The following is a 21448-nucleotide window of genomic DNA, read 5'->3' on the forward strand; positions in this document are numbered from 1 at the left end:
TTTATTATTTCAGAGCATTTTATTATTGTCAAGCCTGTCATGGAGCCCTGAAAGAAGCTAGGGCTATCAAAAAATGTCGGTGCAGACCATGTAAGTTTTATCAATCATGTTTTATTTAAGTCTATAAAATTACCTGTACTGTTGAAGAAGAAATATAGCTTAGTTAAAATATCTTAATAATAGATATAAATAGAGATGTGGGGAAAACATAAGATGAGCAACCTAAACACATAAAAACAACAGACTTCACCTTAAGGTTTTCAACAATGGACACATACCACTGCAGGCTTTGTTTTGACTAAGTGTAAGACAAATGATGGAGAAAGCAGAAATTACCTTAAAACAAAATCTCTATAAGTACCAAAAACATGTCTCATAAAATTCCTGACTTTGAGAAAGGCCCAACGGGATGTTGTGGGGTTAAATTGGTTTTGTGAGGACGCAAAGCTATCCTTAATATCTTTTACATTGGAAAAACAACAAATACATTGAGAAATAAAAACACATATGATATTAAGATTCATACAGGCAATTAAAAGGATTGGATTAAATTCAGGTCTAAAGATACTGAACCCTCTCCATTTTTCTGTTTCTACACTATAAAGGGTATATATTTTCATTAGTTTTCAAGCTAGAATAGGTTGATCTAGTTAGACTGTTTTGCACACACAGAAAAATATTACAAATTAAAACATCTTCATGTGGAAATATACAGTCAAAATGGTAAGAATCAAGTGATTTTGTTTTTAGTATAAAAAGAATTGCTGAATTGAATGTTCAATGTTGTGTATAGATAAAGAAATTTTTCATAGATTCAGTGACATTAATTTGTCTATGATTAGTTATAGATGCTGTTAATTGATAAGAATAGATTATTATTTCAATGCTATTTATAGATGCTTTGTGTTTGATGTTTTGCTTTGTTGGTTATTATGATAAGCTTTAGATCTACCAAATGACATGGTATACATTTTAATTGAATCAACAGTTCATGATTGAGTAATAAGGAAACCAATTTTTAGTTGTAGCACAGCTATTATTGGGAGGACATAGGTGCTCTATGTCATTTGGTAATATGTGTGGCATATAGCATGAACAGTTTTGGTACATCTTGGCTTACGTCCAATCATATCTGAGTTTTCGCCAAACCTTTAACTTTCAATAAACAAAGGTTATCATGTAACTGTCTTTAAAAGTAAGATTTGTGTGCATGGTGTTTATATTTAATTGGTAACCTCAGCTTAATTAAAACATATTTTAAATTCTAAGATTACCAGGGAAACTTTATATGATTAAATTGAAATAGCATGGATTACACTTTTCCTGAATCTCATTACTTGTGCCTCTCAACAAAAACATTTTTTTAATCAAAAATATAAGTTTATGTATGAGAAGATAAAGTTCATGTATACTGTGAATTCATTATTATTCGTTGGATACCAATTTTTTCGTGGATTTCGTGGTAACCCCAAAACCATGAATTCAAATGTCCAACAAATTACAAATTGTGTATAGGAGTTTATGTAGACTTTTGAAAAACCACGAAATCAAATATCCATGAAAATGCAAGTTTTCCTCAATCCCCGAAAATTGGTTACCATGAAAATATATGAATCCACAGTACTAGTTTTATTTGATACTACTATTAAAGTAATAAGATACATAATGACAGTCCATCAGACATCATTTCATATATGGTATTTTCAAATAATTGAGAGGGAATAATTTGTTATTTTTTAATCCTGCTTAGTTTTGTCCATGTTGAAGTTTTTGTATAACACTTGATCCTTGAAGTTTTATAATTCATTGTTCAATTACCATTATGTGAATAACCAAAGTGGTTTTTAATAACACTTCTCAAAATCTAAATGTGTTGATACCTGCTTGAATAATAAAAATAACAAAAAGCAAAACATCAATTTCAGTCTTATTTTTAGTTCCAAGTTATAAAGGGAGATAATTCTTTCATTTTATTTTCTATTAGTGGCTTTATTTAAGAAAGGGAGATAATTCTTTGATTTTATTTTCTATCAGTGGCTTTATTCAAGAAAGGAGCAACAGCTGTTATAGGTTTGTTAACATTTCATGTTGTCTTTTGTTAAATTATTCATTTGTTTATGTCTTTCTTTCTTTTACCTTTAAAAGTTTTAATATTTATTTATGATAAATGTGGTGTACGGCCAAAGTTGCTAATTGTTTTGAAAACAATAAGATTCAGTATTGTGAAATTCTTTTAATGTTGTATTATCTTGCAAAGAATTTTTTGTTAATTTGAACAGATTTTTTTAACAAAGATGTATGTGGTATTAGTGTGTTTTTTTTTATTCTGGGAATTTGGGATTTTAGCTTTTTGCATGCTTATGCAACTTCTGGCTTTTTAAAATATATATAAATCTGCTAAGACTACAAGAAAAAATGAATGTCAGCTTAATTTAAGTATTTTGTAATACAATTTGCAATATTTCTACAACAACAACAAAAATCCAAAGAAATGAAAAGAAAATATACAAAGATATTAAGAAATGAAATTTCGCATAGATTTTTAAAATCAAAAGTGTTTTTTTTTTAAATTGATAAGGTAACAAATTTAACTTGTTAATAAAACTTCTTTACATAAAACATAAACAATGATTATTAAGGTTTGTTTTATTCCATCTATTTTGTTTTTGTGATTTGATATTTGTAATAACAAACTGCACAGTGTATGTGAGTGTCTTGGTACTAAGCTTCACTATTAAAATGGTTGTAAAATTGGTTATAAGCAGCTAGTAAGAATAAAATGTTCTCTTTTAATGTTGTATAGGGTAATTATCTATGCATGCATTTTAATTTATTTGAATATGGAGGAAAGGCTTAGATTATTTTAAGAAGGCTAATTTTGATAACGCAATACAACCTGGCTTTGTTTGCAAAAGAGGCTTAGCTTTTTATTTTGTCCGATATTGGATGTTGTAATACTCTTTTATCCATGTTCATATAGTACTTATATTTCAGACTTTAATTTGTAGTTGAATACTTTTAAAAATCATAGAATAAATAAATAAACAAACTTACATGTATAAGCTCAATTTTTTTAAAATGAATATGCTCAGCAAGTCCAAAATTTCCGATATCATAGGGAATGATCAGACATGATATTAATTTTTAGACAAGGTGTTAAATTTCTCTCATTCACTCAACATTTTTTCATTTTAGGGTTATGCATTTATTTATTTTTATGCCCCACCTAGGAGCATTATGTTTTCTGGTCTGTGCGTCCGTCCGTCCGTTCGTTCGTCCGTCCGTCTGTCCGTTCGTTTGTCCGTCCGTCTGTCCCGCTTCAGGTTAAAGTTTTTGGTCAAGGTAGTTTTTGATGAAGTTTAAGTCCAATCGACTTCAAACTTAGTACGCATGTCCCCTATGATAAGATCTTTCTAATTTTAATGCCAAATTAGAGTTTTTACCCCAATTTCACGGTCCACTGAACATGGAAAATGATAGTGCGAGTGGGGCATTCGTGTACTGAGGACACATTCTTGTTTATTCCTTTGATAAATTGATAGCAGCCCAACAATTCCTATAAAAGATCAAATAGTTCTGCCACAATTAGAAATAAAAGTTTAAGGGGGTAGACCTTGGTTCAGGGAGATAACTCTTTAAATCAGTCAAGCGTTTGTAAAAGTCAAGTTCATCAATGTATTTTAAGCATTTATCTGAAACAGATTGAAAATAATCTATGTAACCTAGAAGCTTAGAATATGTTTTTGAAAATGGTTGACACAAACGTGCTGATGATTTTAAGAGTTATTTCCCTTAACCTAGGTCTACCTCCTTAAGCAGTAGCACTTTCTATTTTAAACAGGGACACAAGCTTTGTTAAGAACTGGTGAGAGGCATGGGGACACCTATAAGTCTACTTGAATGATTGTCACTAATTTGTTGTTACTAAGTGTCATTCACGTAATGTCACTAATAGCAAAACACCATATATTTTGTCATTAATTTTGAGTTATTTAAAAATATTTTGTTATTGCTAGCAAATTGTTATAATTATACTACAGGGAAATTTGCAATAGCTGAAAGTGGTGAGATTTCAAGCATGTTCTGTTAGTCAATACTAATAGTCTAACAAACGTACGAATGAAGAATATTGTTGTAACAGTGTGTTAAATTTATATAACAGCTTTACATTATTTGTAAGTTTATTAATTGTATTCTGAGCTTTGGAGAAAACGAGTGTACAGTAAAGTATGCATCCATAATAAGTGTTTGATAAATGGTGGTTGAATAAATGAATTATTATTTTTTTCACAAACAGAAGATTCCCCAAAAAGTTTTTTTTACACAATTCTCCTTTACATCAATATTATATGAAACTTTCATTTTTAAGGATATTGCATGAAAGTATATTTTAAAATTGACTTTGGATAAACCTGGCAAATAAGGATTCCCACCTTGAAAACTTGTTGTTACATGGACATCAATGGATAGTTACCTTTTTCTGAGTTAAGTTTATGTAAGAAGTGCCCAGGAATTCGGGAACATTTATGATATTTTAAAATGAATATTTAGTTTCTTGATTAGAATACTTTTTTTCACAACACCAATATCTTAAAATTATCTTTTATTATGATCAGTATGTTATGTGTGATTTCACCACATGTGAAGATATTCACTAAATTTTGTTCCTACACACTCAATTATGTTAAACTAATTTTTCCTCTGTATTTAACTGGTCACAGTCACACAAACATTTGTTGTAACCAAATTTTAGAAATGATTTTAGACATTCATGTAAAGCTTTGATTCCTTGCCCAACTTTGGCTATACATGTTTGCCCTTTTTGGATTATAGTTTTCATCGTTTTGGATTATAGTTTTCATCTTTTTGGATTATAGTTTTCATCTTTTTGGATTATAGTTTACATCTTTTTGGATTATAGTTTTCATCTTTTTAATGAGCTTTGGATTTCAAAAATTTTGGCCTTGAATATCACTGAAGAGACATGTATTGTCAAAAGCAATCTGGTGCAGAAAAATTGGAACCATCAATGTTATTCACACAGATATCGACATTTATTTCAGTTGATTTCAGCATTACTGACCTTGCCATGTATATTACCTATTATTGAAAAGACTTTGACCTATACATTTATTTGCAGTCTCAGTGTAATATAGAATGCTTTCAAATAGTATGTAACTGTATAAACCATGTTCTGCTTTGAATATATATAAAAGAATGCTCGCAAAGTAGAAATGTGAAAGTATGTTTATTAGTGGGTGGCAGCTTCCAGGCTTTGTGGAAAATAGTTGCTCTGTGTTTTACCTGATAGCTTCAAACTTTGCATTAAAAAGTTTATGGGATCTTTAATCTTTCTGAATATAAATTTTTAGTATCAAACACAAATAAATGTTGTTCCAAATGAACAAAAATATTTTATACTTCTTTCAGTAGTAGTTATGAAACTTTGTAGTAAAAGATTGCCTATTATCCTTATTATATTATAGCAATGCATCGGATGAAACGATATAAAAAAAGCAGAGTTGGTCTAGCTTGTGAGTCAAAAAAGCATAATATTAAACTAGTCAAAGAGCTTCTACTAACTATTAACAAAATATATAGTCCATGTATGAGATAGAATAACAGAGCTAACAAGTTAGATATAAATAGAGTCATGTTGTTGAGTATATCTAAACACCAATCTTATACATACTTTGGTGTTGGTCATTCACTTAGAGAACTTTGAATTAAGGATATTGACAAATATAGGTGACATTATTTTTACCACTTATTCTGCCAGATTTGTGAGTTGTTTCTTCTGCAATGTATTTCATTTTTGGATAAATTGTACTTTGCTGTTTTATTGATGGTGATATATGAAATGATACTTCTTATGAATACGCATAAATAAAAAAAACATAAACATTTGATTAAAAGAGTTTATTTTCTCAAGGTGGTTATTGTCATTTTCATTTCTTCCCTGACCTGGAAATATTTTTTAAGTTAAATAAGCTTTTGAAATTATTATGTTTGGTCAGAGTTCTTATGTATACATTCATGGCATCAAGTTTTTCTTACTGATTATCATGCTTTAAAACTGTTAGTGGTTTTATAATAGTCGACCCCAAAACATATCTTAGATTGGCATTCATAAGAAGTTTAGCTCTATAAACAGATAATCAAAAGAAGTTCGACAATAGATATATTATGATGATCTCCATCGTATTAAATCAATGGGAGGCTAGGCATAAAAAGATATTTAACCTGTATTGAGTGTTTGGTTGTTGGAGTTAAATGTCACTTTCAGTTTGTGAGGAAGCATACAATATAGCTGTAGTTTATTATATAATCCAGAGATTTGTTTTAAAATCAGTAATAGAAGGATAAATCTTACATTTAATATTTATTGAATGAGTACTAAAATACTCTCTCTCCGTCTACTTAGCTAATTCTATTTATTGCAATTGGAACTCTTTATTCAAACCTATAATATCAGAATATTTTAAAACAATAATGCTATATTTTCAATATTAAAGTTTATGTAAATACAAGATGAACCAAAGCAAATTTCTTGAATTTTAATTATGTTCTGATATTCAATAATTTAATAGATAAATTGGTATCAAACATGATTTTTTTTTCACAAAATAAATAAATATTTATGTGTGTTACAAATAATTTTGTTTCTTAAATTATATAATATTGCTTTTGACCTAGCTTTTACATATTTGTTTGTCTGTTTTAGCTGCAAATCCTATGATAAATAAAGAAAATAAAGAAAGAAGAACATCAACAAAAGCAAATGCTGCAGTGAATGCTGGGTAAGGAAATATTTCAGCAGTTATTTCCCTTTAATCATACACTCTTAATAAAATTCTTTAGTTTCTACATAAATATTTCTAGTTAACAATCAATAACTACTGCATAATCATCTACAGAATAAATAAGATGTTAAAGAAACCTAACTTAAGTTAAATTGAAGTAAGAAACTGGTACTTTGTTATCTTGTTGTTTTATGACCATAAAAAATATAATCTGTTAACCGTTTTTCTGGAGTCCCATCTGTGCAAATTTGATATTTTCATTTAGATTTTTAAACGCCTTTGCAACAATCTAAATACCGTTGACAACTTGCAAAAAGTTGGTTAACAGATGAATTATTTACACAGCATATAATTAGATGCTTTCAATGATTTCTCGCATTTTTTTATTACAAATATTGGATATTTATCTATGAATGTGTGTTTCTTCTATAGCTGATAATACTCTTATTCTATAAAATTTTATTGATGGCTTTTGTAATGTTAATTTGTCTGAATTTTTACAGTCCAGATGAGTTTGACGAAAGCGAGGACAAAATATCAAATGTTTTCTCCTTTCCTTTTGCTAAAGGGAAAAGTACTGCTTCCTTAAAGGGTCCCAGATTAGCAATGTAAAGATCAAGTAAAAAGCATGAAAATGTTTGATTTTGTACATGCAGTAGGCTGGAATGCTTATAGATGCTTAAAATATTTGTTCTATAAGTTACGCCCTGCCATTAACATCATTTCAAGTCATATATTGACAACATAATGAGTTTTTATTTCTCTAGATTAAACAAAATAATAACGGAATGATGATAGAATAATATGGAAATGATGGCTAGCATTAGACATTTTTTGTTTTAAAATTTTGACTTTAAATTTCCAGTGTTAAAAGAAACCATTGGTATGTTTATGTGATATTTGATCCCTCCCTGTCAGTACATAGATATGCGATCAATAATAACTTTGGAACCTGCTAATGTTCTTGAACATGCATGTTCTGATTTTTCCTCTTTTAATCAAACTGTCAACAACACAGTACAGGTATCTTAAGAGGTTGATAAGAAAGAGCAGATTGCTTGTACATTACAGATTAGATGTTAGTTATCTCTTGTAAGAGTTAATTACCTTGTGTTTAGCTCACCTGGCCAGAAAAAAGGCAACAGAACCAACACAATTAAGGGGCTACTGTCCTAAAAATGGTAATTTTTGACAATTTATTTGTTACCTTTAGTTATCTTCAAAACCTTACTAGATAGGTAGAGACTGTAAGCAGCAACAAATGACCAACAATATAACAGCTAAGGACGGAATAGCCAACATAACTGAATCAATTGAATGGTTCTTAAAGGGGTTATGATATGACACATACATTTTATATATAAAAAAAATATTCAGCAGTCATCATTGCTAAGAAATGCTTAAGCTTAATATTTTGCAGAATGAAAATTCTAGTCGATAAAAACCTAATATATATGCAATTTCTCAGCATTGTGTAATATTCACTTAATAAATGTTACAACAACACATGTATTCATGGTGATTTTAAAGGCCATAATGAACATTCATAGCATGATAATATAGACAATATCTGTTTGAATGGGAATTAGAAAGTTTGAAAAAAGTTCTAGCTAGTGTACATAGTCTTTTCTATCATTGTATTCCAAAACCTGTCAAAGAAATGTTCTTCCTATAAGGGTAATTAACTCTTACAAGACATGTAATATTTAAGAGCAACAAAAGTAATTGTGGCATGGTAGAATAGTATTTATGTAAAACCAAGGATTTGTATAGTATTTGTTCTGCTATTCAAATCCTTGGTAAAACTATAAGAAAATCTGTAAATAATCTTGTATAATATTATAATGTCTGTGTGGTGTGTACAAGATCTTGTGAATAGTAATATACATGCTTGATTAAGTAAGAGGTGTATGCCTACAATTTAGATATGTAGTGATGGACACAGTCTATCCAATAGAAAACTAGGTTTATAATTGAAATTTTGCAAGAGTTATCTCCCTTATTTTATGGTACATACTGTTTTGACATTTCATTTTTAACAAAACTCTTATTACGAACTTAGAAAAGATATGTTTTTTCCATAAATGTATTTTTAAAAAAGTTTAACCATTACACTCAAAATGCATAGAAAATGTAACCTTGCCACTAAGAGAGAAAATTCTTTCTGTGTGTACATCTTGTTATAATTCTTAAATTAAAGGGGGGAATAACTACATTATTTAATACATTTTACTTTATTTGTCTTGTATAGATCTCTACATCAAAGTCATCTTCTGCATTTATTTTAAATCGAAACTTAATATCATAATTATTTATGTAATGTATACTGAGAATGTAAAGTAGTTATTATGGCTAGCTCTTATGAAGTTTAAATACTCAACTGTCAATCAATTCCTAACATCAATATTTATGATTAGATGGAAATTTTCTAATTTCCTATATTTACATAATTGAAACTCTTTATAATTGAATAAAATATATATATATATATAGTTTTATGAGGTACGAGTAGATGTTGCTCTAATATTGTGTGATACAGTTCATGTATACTGATTAACAACCGTCAGATCTGCTTCCATTGGTGTCTTTGTACCAGTTTGAATGTACCTTCAATCATATTACATGCATATACTTACATGGTTATTTTTGACATCTTCAGGGCATTGGCACAGCTTTGGTCTAAAACTGCAAATAAAGAGTAAGAAAAACAGAAATCACTATTTTGCATATTTTTATTCAAATATTTAAATTTACTTCTATTTATATTAGTTATATTATTTGAAGCACATATTATAAATGTTGTAAATGCACTGCTGAATTGATATGCAGGCATTGATTTTGTCCTTTTGCAAAATCACACACATAGGCAATGAATGAATTGATAGTAGTATTTTTTTTGGTGGTTTTACTTTTCAATGTTGTATTCACATTCAAAATGTATATATATTTTCAAATAAGTGCTAATAAGACAATAGGTATGGAATTGAATTTAATTTTGAATTCAATATTTAAATACCATTCATTAGACAAATGAAGGTGTTCGACAATACACTCAGTATTTTATTAATATAACATTTGTATTTAAATAGTCTCCCTTGTTTTGGCACAGAATTCATTCAATCATCTATTTGGTTAGGAGAGATTGTTTTAAAAGATTATTGTTTTTATAGTTTTCATTTTGAATTAGTGTTATTCCACACATCAGCATGAAGTAGATCTATTAGTCTTTTATTTTTCTTTCTGTAATTTTCGTATCTCTATGGAAGAAATTTCTTTCTAAGCTTTAAATGTCTTCTTGTTTACAGTTTTTATGACTTAGGGTATGTATAAGATGACTGGCATACTATATAGGCGCATGATTTGATACATATATGTACTTTGCTTCAGTGCGCTGGAAAAGGAGCCTGCAGCATCTTTAAAGGGAAATGATTTGTTTTTATTGAAAAGAAAGGCAAAATTAAAGGCTTCGTTATCAATATTTAACAGCCTGGTAACATATTATTGTTTTCCATTGTCTGTCAGTCCATCTAAATATGTCTCAAGTTTAATTGATATATTGTTTGTTCAGATATGTGTTATTTTTAAGAGTTTTTACATCAATGGTCAAAATATTGGTTACTGATGAATAATGTTTTCTTGGGAAGTTAGAGAGTGATTGTGGGGAATTTGTGAATAGGGTAATTAGAATCAGGGTTATGAAAAGTGTGATCTTTGCTATAAAGTCATTTTTATTATGGCCCATCAACCACTCCTGTTTTCTGTAAACCATTTTAGTGTTTCGATATGTTTTTTTGTTCATTAGCATTATAATATTTCACATGATGACTGGAGTTAACCTTTGTCTGAATCTCATTGAATCTTAGCATTATAATAGGGTCAACAACACTTTTACAACAGTATTCTTTGTGCATTTTACATCGCTTTTGATTTCATAATTAATTAAAGAGTTCGTGATTTTTAATGTGTATATCATTATTTCTCATAATACTTTAGCTGAACCTTACAAAATTTTTACACAGACAAGCTTAAAAACTGATTTGTACAAGTTTTACTTTTGCCATTTCACTGTCATTTAAGATTACAGTCAGGACTCTACTTCATCAGAATTATCTCCCCATTACGCCAGTTCATTTTCACAATCGTAGAAATGGAAGCCATTGTAGGGATGACGCGCTACCAATTTTGCTCATTGAAACCGATCAATTTATCCACATTGCACCATTACGATCCTTATATGTCAGTTGTATTTTAAAAGACAAATGTATCAACTAGCTAATGAGCATCAGTTAATGATCTTGTCTGCATTGATTCAACTTAAAACTATTGTCTGATCGGTTGTCAGGTGGTTTTTTCGAAAATTGATAAACATTTAAAAAAATTCTAATTAAAAATTTCGTTGAAGGGCAGACTAGATTTTCTTTAGTGTATAAAGACTATAAACCCTAGTTTTCACACACAAAAAAATATATTTTTTCAAAGATATGCATTTTCATCATCCAACTTGAAAAACTGTTGTCAAGTACTTTCAGTAAAAAAAATTGCTATTCGAACACACCTTCTCTGTTTTTGTGACTCATTAGATAGGTATTTCACTTGACCCATATATTTCATCTTTTAGTACTGTTATTTTTTGTGTTATAAAGTCAATCTGTAGCTTTGATATATAAAAATAATAGAATCTGAAGCGAGACGATGTATGAAATAATCTTACTTTGTACGATATCAAGACAAAATATTCAACTCAAACACGCCCTAACATAAAAAGGTGCACTCAATTTTCTCTTTTCGATATAATTGTTATCCATTTTTTGGAATTTTTTCTTGAGTCACATAATGGAAGGGCAGACACGAAAATTTTTGAACTAATAGATTGATATGTTTTCCGTCCGTGGTAATTTTTTCAAAAAAATCGGAGGTTATGCATTTTCTTCATCCAACTTGAAAGATACCCATGTCGTCGACTTGAAATCTAATGGTTCTGCTCAACTATGTACTAGATAAATTGAAAACTCATGCAAATGGTGTTTTTAAAATAAAACACCTCGTAATTGAGAAGAAAATTGTAATTTTGTTTGTTTCTATTAACTTTTAAAATTTTTGTCACTATAGTAAACAATACAGTACACATTTATCGCCTTCTCTAACAAAGAGCTCCGATTCTTTTGTTCTATTTCAACCGGGTTTCCGACTGATTACTCAAGTTATTTTTGCACCTTGTACATTAAAAATTGTAGATGTTTGAACATATCAACTATCTCATAATGCAGCTGTTTATTATTATATATTTGGAATGTGCAAATAGAATATATATCTAGTATGCATTTAGATTGGCTTCTGTTACAAGAAGCATAAAAAACATGTTAGCATAAAACATGGGATTGAATAGCATAGATGCAGATAAAAATTTAAGATAACAAAGTTTTGAACTGGAGCTTTAAGAGAAGATTTTCTTCAGATTAATGATAGACAAAAGCATGAGCCATATATCACATTGATAACCATGATTGATATCTGTCAGTATAAATATCTTTAAAATAGTTCAAAATATCACAAAGTCCAGTTTGTAGTTTTTTTCCAGAGTATACATGTATTATACTTTGTTGGTGATGATTTTTTTATGATCATGAATGAACAAACTGAAGCATTTAACATTTAATATATAAAGGATGAATTTTGTCTGATTAAGCATTATATTTTAAATAACTATAAAAGGTAACATCAATCCTTTTCATTGGAATAATACTCTTAAAGAAGTTTTATCTACTGGTACCATATTAATTAACCATCTAGATTTATTGATAAATGATAACCTCTAAATTTTTAGGCCTACTAGCCCCAGTAAACAACATTTACCTCCCTTAGAGAAGGAACCTGTAGACACATCAAATGATCAGAGTGTAGCTCCAGGAGAAGAACCAAGGAAGTTTGATTCCACTGGCATGTTCCATTGGTGTCCTTCACGTCCATTAGAAACAGCTGTTATGGTAAGTTTGATTCCACTGGCATGTTCCACTGGTGTCCTTCACGTCCTTTAGAAACAGCTGTTATGGTAATGATAAAAATAGGAATGATTGCCAATGGGACAACTCTACACCAGAGGCTTAAAGTTGATATCTATAGGTCACTGTACAGCCTTTAACAATGAGTAAAATCATATTGCAAAGAAAGATATAAGAGTCCACAAAATGACAAATGTAAAACAATTCAAACCCAGTAAACAAACAAAAAATATGATATACAGAAACAAACAATAATTTCAATTGTGTACACTATATTCATTTGAATGAGATGATATTGTAGATATGATTCCACTATGTGTACATTATATTCATTTGAATGAGATGATATTGTAAATATGATTCCACTACGTGTACATAATATTCATTTGAATGAGATGATATTGTAAATATGATTCCACTACGTGTACATAATATTCATTTGAATGAGATGATATTGTAGATATGATTCCACTACATGTACATATTATTCATTTGAATGAGATGATATTGTAGATATGATTCCACTACGTGTACATTATATTCATTTGAATAAGATTATATTGTAGATATGATTCCACTACGTGTACATTATATACATTTGAATGAGATGATATTGTAAATATGATTGCACTACCTGTACATTATATTCATTTGAATTTGCTGTTATGGTTCTTTAACAGTTGGTGCACAGTTTAGTTTTTTCCTGGTCAAGAGTTGACTATACATGTGTATGTTACAACTTTATTATTAAATTCTTTTTCTAACAAACAGTCAAGACAGAACATCCATAGAAGTCTTTTGTAAATTTTTGTTAAAAGAATTATTAATGTTGTTTTCAGGACCGTGACAAAGCGTCCATGACAGTACTATGTAACCATGTTGTTGTTTGTTTATTTGCTGATGACAGTTCTCCACTGGTTGGTTTACGTAACCAGGTGATGCCACTTAGGGCAAGCAATTTCCACTATAAAGAACTGAAACATGTTGTGATAGTTGGAAATCAGGAATATTTAAAAAGAGAATGGAAAACACTTCAAAACTTTCCAAAGTTATCTATTTTACCTGTAAGTATTACCTGTCTTTTCATCTATTTTACCTGTAAGTATTACCTGTCTTCCCATCTATTTTACCTGTAAGTATGACCTGTCTTCTCATCTATTTTACCTGTAAGTATTACCTGTCTTCCCATCTATTTTACCTGTAAGTATGACCTGTCTTCTCATCTATTTTACCTGTAAGTATTACCTGTCTTTTCATCTATTTTACCTGTAAGTATTACCTGTCTTCTCATCTATTTTACCTGTAAGTATGACCTGTCTTCCCATCTATTTTACCTGTAAGTATGACCTGTCTTCTCATCTATTTTACCTGTAAGTATGACCTGTCTTCTCATCTATTTTACCTGTAAGTATGACCTGTCTTCTCATCTATTTTACCTGTATGTCTTCTCATCTATTTTACCTGTAAGTATGACCTGTCTTCTCATCTATTTTACCTGTAAGTATTACCTGTCTTCTCATCTATTTTACCTGTAAGTATGACCTGTCTTCTCATCTATTTTACCTGTAAGTATTACCTGTCTTTTCATCTATTTTACCTGTAAGTATGACCTGTCTTCTCATCTATTTTACCTGTAAGTATTACCTGTCTTCTCATCTATTTTACCTGTAAGTATGACCTGTCTTCTCATCTATTTTACCTGTAAGTATTACCTGTCTTCTCGTTATTGTATTGTTATTCATTATTGCATACTTATAATAATTATGTTATCATTGTAGTATTGCAATGTGTAATATTAAAGATTTTAATCTCTAAATTTCTAGATAACTTTGTAGTCAATGAGATTGATAGGATAAAAGTCAGTTTTAGGAATGTTGCATGAAATTTTTTTTCAATTAAGAGTAAGTGCATTAAAAAATTACAAAATGCAATGCATTTCAGCAAAAATACATGCACAAGTGTTAAAATGTTATGGGAAAAGAATATATCACAAGTTTTTTTTAACCTACATTGCCTTTTGCCATGCTTATTTAATTTTTGATTTTGTAATTTTAGGGCCTTTCCCAAACAATAAATCATCTGAAATAATTGCATTAGTTTGATAGTTCTGGACACAATACTTTTAATCTTAATATTTTTTTTCCAGGGTTCTCCATTGAACCGTGCCAATCTGCGTGCAGTGAATGTAAACCTCTGTGATATGTGTGTTATTATATCTGCTAAGGACAAGAACTTAGATGATCCACATTTAGTGGACAAGGAGGCCATTTTATGTTCCTTAAACATTAAAGCAATGACATTTGATGATAGTATAGGTTTATTACAAGCTTCTGCACAAGGAGTAGGAGCTGGAGGTAGGTTTAATGAGTAGTATAGGTTTATTACAAGCTTCTAAACAAGGAGTAGGAGCTGGAGGTAGGTTTAATGAGTAGTATAGGTTTATTACAAGTTTCTGCACAAGGAGTAGGAGCTGGAGGTAGGTTTAATGAGTAGTATAGGTTTATAACAAGCTTCTACACAAGGAGTAGGAGCTGGAGGTACTTTTAATGAGTAGTATAGGTTTATTACAAGCTTCTGCACAAGGAGTAGAAGCTGGAGGTAGGTTTAATGAGTAGTATAGGTTTATTACAAGCCTCTGCACAAGGAGTAGGAGCTGGAGGTAGGTTTAATGAGTAGTATAGGTTTATTACAAGCTTCTACACAAGGAGTAGGAGCTGGAGGTAGGTTTAATGAGTAGTATAGGTTTATTACAAGCTTCTGTACAAGGAGTAGGAGCTGGAGGTAGGTTTAATGAGTAGTATAGGTTTATTACAAGCTTCTACGCAAGGAGTAGGAGCTGGAGGTAGGTTTAATGAGTAGTAAAGGTTTATTACAAGCTTCTACACAAGGAGTAGGAGCTGGAGGTAGGTTTAATGAGTAGTATAGGTTTATTACAAGCCTCTACACAAGGAGTAGAAGCTGGAGGTAGGTTTAATGAGTAGTATAGGTTTATTACAAGGTTCTGCACAAGGAGTAGGAGCTGGAGGTAGGTTTAATGAGTAGTATAGGTTTATTACAAGCCTCTACACAAGGAGTAGGAGCTGGAGGTAGGTTTAATGAGTAGTATAGGTTTATTACAAGCTTCTACACAAGGAGTAGGAGCTGGAGGTAGGTTTAATGAGTAGTATAGGTTTATTACAAGCTTCTACACAAGGAGTAGGAGCTGGAGGTAGGTTTAATGAGTAGTATAGGTTTATTACAAGCTTCTGCACAAGGAGTAGGAGCTGGAGGTAGGTTTAATGAGTAGTATAGGTTTATAACAAGCTTCTACACAAGGAGTAGGAGCTGGAGGTAGGTTTAATGAGTAGTATAGGTTTATTACAAGCTTCTACACAAGGAGTAGGAGCTGGAGGTAGGTTTAATGAGTAGTATAGGTTTATTACAAGCCTCTGCACAAGGAGTAGGAGCTGGAGGTAGGTTTAATGAGTAGTATAGGTTTATTACAAGCCTCTACACAAGGAGTAGGAGCTGGAGGTAGGTTTAATGAGTAGTATAGGTTTATTACAAGCTTCTACACAAGGAGTAGGAGCTGGAGGTAGGTTTAATGAGTAGTATAGGTTTATAACAAGCTTCTGCACAAGGAGTAGGAGCTGGAGGTAGGTTTAATGAGTAGTATAGGTTTATTACAAGCTTCTACACAAGGAGTAGGAGCTGGAGGTAGGTTTAATGAGTAGTATAGGTTTATTACAAGCTTCTACACAAGGAGTAGGAGCTGGAGGTAGGTTTAATGAGTAGTATAGGTTTATTACAAGCCTCTGCACAAGGAGTAGGAGCTGGAGGTAGGTTTAATGAGTAGTATAGGTTTATTACAAGCCTCTACACAAGGAGTAGGAGCTGGAGGTAGGTTTAATGAGTAGTATAGGTTTATTACAAGCTTCTACACAAGGAGTAGGAGCTGGAGGTAGGTTAAATGAGTAGTATAGGTTTATTACAAGCTTCTGTACAAGGAGTAAGAGCTTGAGGTAGGTTTAATGAGTAGTATAGGTTTATTACAAGCTTCTACACAAGGAGTAGGAGCTGGAGGTAGGTTTAATGAGTAGTATAGGTTTATAACAAGCTTCTGCACAAGGAGTAGGAGCTGGAGGTAGGTTTAATGAGTAATATAGGTTTATTACAAGCTTCTACACAAGGAGTAGGAGCTGGAGGTAGGTTACATAAAACTATAACTGTAAATTTTGAAATTAATGTGTGCATTTTATTGTTGCAAATCACTGAATTTACTGGTAAAATACAAATTTGTTAAAAGCGATTGCAAAAAATCTGTCAAGGAAAGTCACTAGTAAAATTATGTATGAGAGTTGTATTATTGCAAACTGATGCTGTCACATGTTTCGCTTTGAACAATAAAACTTTGAAATAATATCTGAATTTTACACTATTCAAGAATGAGAACATCTTGTTTGTAGTGATGTCTTAGATTGAGAACATCTTGTTTCTTGTTTGTAGTGATGTCTAAGAATGAGAACATCTTGTTTGTAGTGATGTCTAAGAATGAGAACATCTTGTTTGTAGTGATGTCTAAGAATGAGAACATCTTGTTTGTAGTGATGTCTAAGAATGAGAACATCTTGTTTGTAGTGATGTCTTAGAATGAGAACATCTTGTTTGTAGTGATGTCTAAGAATGAGAACATCTTGTTTGTAGTGATGTCTTAGAATGAGAACATCTTGTTTGTAGTGATGTCTAAGAATGAGAACATCTTGTTTGTAGTGATGCCTAAGAATGAGAACATCTTGTTTGTAGTGATGTCTAAGAATGAGAACATCTTGTTTGTAGTGATGTCTTAGAATGAGAACATCTTGTTTGTAGTGATGTCTAAGAATGAGAACATCTTGTTTGTAGTGATGTCTTAGAATGAGAACATCTTGTTTGTAGTGATGTCTTAGATTTAAATAAACAATCTTTTCTCAATATTAAAATCATCTTTTACAATAGGGAATAGATAATGATAAATTAGTCAAAACATTTATAACCAAATTTTATTACAAATAATAAAGTGTTTTTTTTTAAGTTGAAGTTTGATTTTATTTGCAGGAATTTACCAACAGCACTATTTTTTACTATATTATAGAATATAATTAACTATTTTGTGGTGAATTGTACTTAAGTTTATTATTTTGAAGGTTTCCTTCCACCTGGGTTTTCACCTATAGGCAGTCCAGCAAAACAATCAAGAAGGGGTTCAGTGTGTGGTTCAAATGTACCTTTAATTACTGAATTAGGTTAGTCGTTTTAAATGCCTTTTGGTACAACAACTGTGAGAAGTCACAATTTCTTTTACGTAATAGGCTGAGGTTTAGAGCTTCAATTAAAATCTGCCAAATAAAGAAAATAACTGTTGTTGAATGCACAGTGTGTTTTTGTTGCACAGCTTCCTTTTACAGTAAGAAAAGCAACAAATCTATTCACATTCATGCTTTCTGCTTTCTAATGTTGCAGTTACAAATAAATTGCAGCTTCTTCACCTTATACCTTGTTTTCATGCAGTAATTCAAAAAGTAAATTCATCATTGTAAAAACTTTTAATTGAGCTTTTAATGAAATTCATAACAAATCTTTCAGTCAGTTTAACAACTGTTTTCATTAGAATTATTGACTTTGTTTTCAGCCAATGATTCCAATGTCCAGTTTTTAGATCAGGATGATGAAGATGACCCTGACACACCTCTTTATATGACACAACCATTTGCATGTGGTACTGCATTTGCTGTCAGCGTACTGGATTCATTGATGAGTACTGTAAGTAGGGGAGATAACTCTCTTAGAAAAAACACCATGTGTTTTTAACAATTAATCTGTATCTTCCATTTAAAAAAGAAGTCTGTTCTTTCAAATATTCTGATAATTGTTAATTTTGAACTATATGCTATAATTTTAAAAATAAATTCTGTTAATCTGTCAAGTTTGTACAATGAACCTGTAGATATACTCTTTTTATCTAAGGTAGAAAATTGATTGTTTAAACATGAAATGGTAAAATTTCATACAAATTCAGAAAAAGAACAAATGAAGGATAAATCCAGTAGGTAGATTCTGTGAAGAGGTTAACAAGGATCAAAAGGGGGGAGGGGAACTTATGATAGCCATTGTAGGATAAAAAGGTACCTTATACAGTTGACCATTATAATGATGCATGAGTTTGAGGCCAAATCATTTATACCTTTGAACATGTTGATATATTTACAGAGTTATTTTAATGACAATGCTTTAACATTGATACGAACACTGGTGACGGGAGGAGCTACACCTGAGTTAGAACAGATCCTTGCTGAGGGGGCTGGAATGAGAGGAGGATACTGTACTCCTAGTGTGCTAGCCAATAGGGATCGGTGCAGAGTTGCTCAGCTATCACTTTTTGAAGGACCACTCTCAGGGTTTGGGGTAAAATTAACATATATACCGACTTAAATATACATAATTAAGCTCTCATTGAGTTAATATAAAAAAAATATCGCGGTTATTTTATACGATGCAATTTTTCAAATCTGCTTTTTGGGAGCCTGGTTGGTATTTACAAAAATACCTTTCTAGAGAAGTTTTTAAAATATTTTATTTAAAAATTTCCTGAGCTACCACCGTAATCATTTGTATCATGAACGTACCATGCTTTTGATGAAGATTATGTAGATGGCAAATTTAGAATGCTTATCTCTTTTCTTGTCAATCAATTCCCTTAAAAGTATATCTGGTTTAATCATTGGAAATAATTTATATACCCGTAAATAAGCCATTGAATGTGAAATTAAAGTTATATTGTTCATTGTAACTTGTAAAACAATACTAGTACTATATTGTTCATATAAAATTGTCTTATTTTTAATGAATTATAAAACTAATATTTTCATTTTAAAACTATGCTTTGCAGGAAGAGGGGAGTTATGGAGACTTGTTCCTTTATGCACTAAAGAAGTTAGGAATACTTTGTATTGGTTTGTACAGATTCCGTGACACAAATGAAGTACAGACTAGTCCATCGTCAAAGAGATATGTCATAACTAATCCAAATGCTTCTTTTAAACTGTACTCAACAGACCAGGTTTGTCAAAGCACAAATATTGTGATGCTATACAGTAGAACCTGTAGTTCAGGAAAGGTTTTACTGTTATAGTTTTATTGCTGTGGATTCATTATTATTCGTTGGATACCAATTTTTGTGGGTTTTTTGGGTACAGGTGAACCATGAATTCAAATGTTCAACGAATAGTATATTTTCAATAGGCTTTGTACACAGAAAGTGGCAAAACCACAAAATCAAATATCAACGAATATGCAAGTATTCCTCAATCCACGAAAATTGGTACCCATGAAAACAAATGAATCCACAATATATATTTCTTTTTCTTGTAAACTGCATTAAATACTTTGCATGATTTCATATTTGTTATTATAAATTGTTGTACTTTTTAAAAGTTATGCTTAATGTCAATTGTAAATCAGATCAAAGGAGACTTCAAAAACATAAACACAGCAAAGAGGGAGGCATATTTTATATTCTGTATCAGATAAAAAAAAATTACATCATGATTCATCCCTTATATTTAGCTTACCCGGTAACAATTTTTTTTTATTCATTGAAGAAATTTGCTGTTTCAGAATCTGGTGTGCACTATGGTAATATGTTTAAGGGCATACGATACAGTTACAGGGGAGGTAATGACGTTGCTAAAGTAAAATGTTATTTTCGCGACGTCAAACTATGACTTATCGGAAAAAGATTCAGTTTTCGACTGATTTTTATCATTCAAACTTATTTAACTTGAAAACGAGTTCATGGACCCCATTGTTTTAAAATGCCATTTGGTTTGTTTACGCGAGAAGAATATGTGTGCCAATTTTCATGAAAACATAAATAGTGCAATTTTTTTAAATTTGATAAATATACAGCAAAAAATTATGTTTTTTCTACAATCATGAACACTTGATAAATATGAGTTATTTCTGAATAAAAAATGTATAATGTTTAAGGATACTTATAAAAAACAGAAATTACAAATTATTTAACAAAAAACATTTTGTAGGTATCTTTTAAAACAAAAAAGTTTTGTCTTTCTTTTGAAAGGGAAAATACGGCCACAAATCTGAATTTTGAGCAAATATACAAAATTTCGACCTCATTTTACTCAAATAGTAGCACACAAAAGGTATATTTTTTATTACGTATTTGATATAATCAGGTAAAAAATAGTCTATATGGAAATTTTTATCAAAATGTAAATACGGGATCAAAACTGTATTGTATGCCTTTTAATGGGAACGCTTCAACATTGTGCTAGGTTTTTAAAAAAAAGTCCTGAACCATGGAAAGTCCACCAATGGCTTGACATTATTTTTATTTTTGGGTAAAAACAATGAAATGACCCTTTGTGCTTTAGGTTCTGAAACAGCTTATTGTTGAATGACTGTCATACTCAAGAACTTGGCACAGGCACATTAGTAATGGGGTGAACCTGGTTTTTGGCATGTCAAAAGTCACACTATTATAGTAGTCCTTTCCAGATATGCATTAGGAAAAACTCAAAAGACAAATCTTGAACTTAAATAAAGTACACTGCCGTAAAATTGAATATAGGAGTCTATTAAAACATACATGATACACAGGGAAGGTAC

At 30.6% G+C, this 21448-nt stretch overlaps 1 protein-coding gene across 21 annotated transcripts in view; it reads left to right on the forward strand.

Moving 5' to 3' along the window:
- Positions 1-21448, forward strand: part of LOC143045964 (calcium-activated potassium channel slowpoke-like) — a 76155-nt gene that overhangs the window by 44104 nt on the left and 10603 nt on the right. For 3 of the 21 annotated variants that reach the window (XM_076218839.1, XM_076218834.1, XM_076218831.1), the window contains exons 14-26: positions 14-90; positions 2035-2070; positions 5487-5534; positions 6725-6800; positions 7307-7411; positions 9463-9501; positions 12628-12787; positions 13642-13866; positions 14949-15156; positions 17965-18063; positions 18450-18580; positions 19028-19222; positions 19707-19877. In XM_076218839.1, coding sequence (XP_076074954.1) covers positions 14-90; positions 2035-2070; positions 5487-5534; positions 6725-6800; positions 7307-7411; positions 9463-9501; positions 12628-12787; positions 13642-13866; positions 14949-15156; positions 17965-18063; positions 18450-18580; positions 19028-19222; positions 19707-19877 — 1570 coding nt within the window. Of the gene's footprint in view, positions 1-13; positions 91-1022; positions 1071-2034; positions 2071-4040; positions 4065-5486; positions 5535-6724; positions 6801-7306; positions 7412-7668; positions 7687-9462; positions 9502-12627; positions 12788-13641; positions 13867-14948; positions 15157-17964; positions 18064-18449; positions 18581-19027; positions 19223-19706; positions 19878-21448 lie in introns of all 21 variants that reach the window. The other 18 variants (XM_076218832.1, XM_076218833.1, XM_076218844.1 and 15 more) reach the window with 18 other exon arrangements.

Source organism: Mytilus galloprovincialis, chromosome 9 (assembly GCF_965363235.1).
Source record: "Mytilus galloprovincialis chromosome 9, xbMytGall1.hap1.1, whole genome shotgun sequence".
Lineage (NCBI taxonomy): Eukaryota > Metazoa > Mollusca > Bivalvia > Mytilida > Mytilidae > Mytilus > Mytilus galloprovincialis.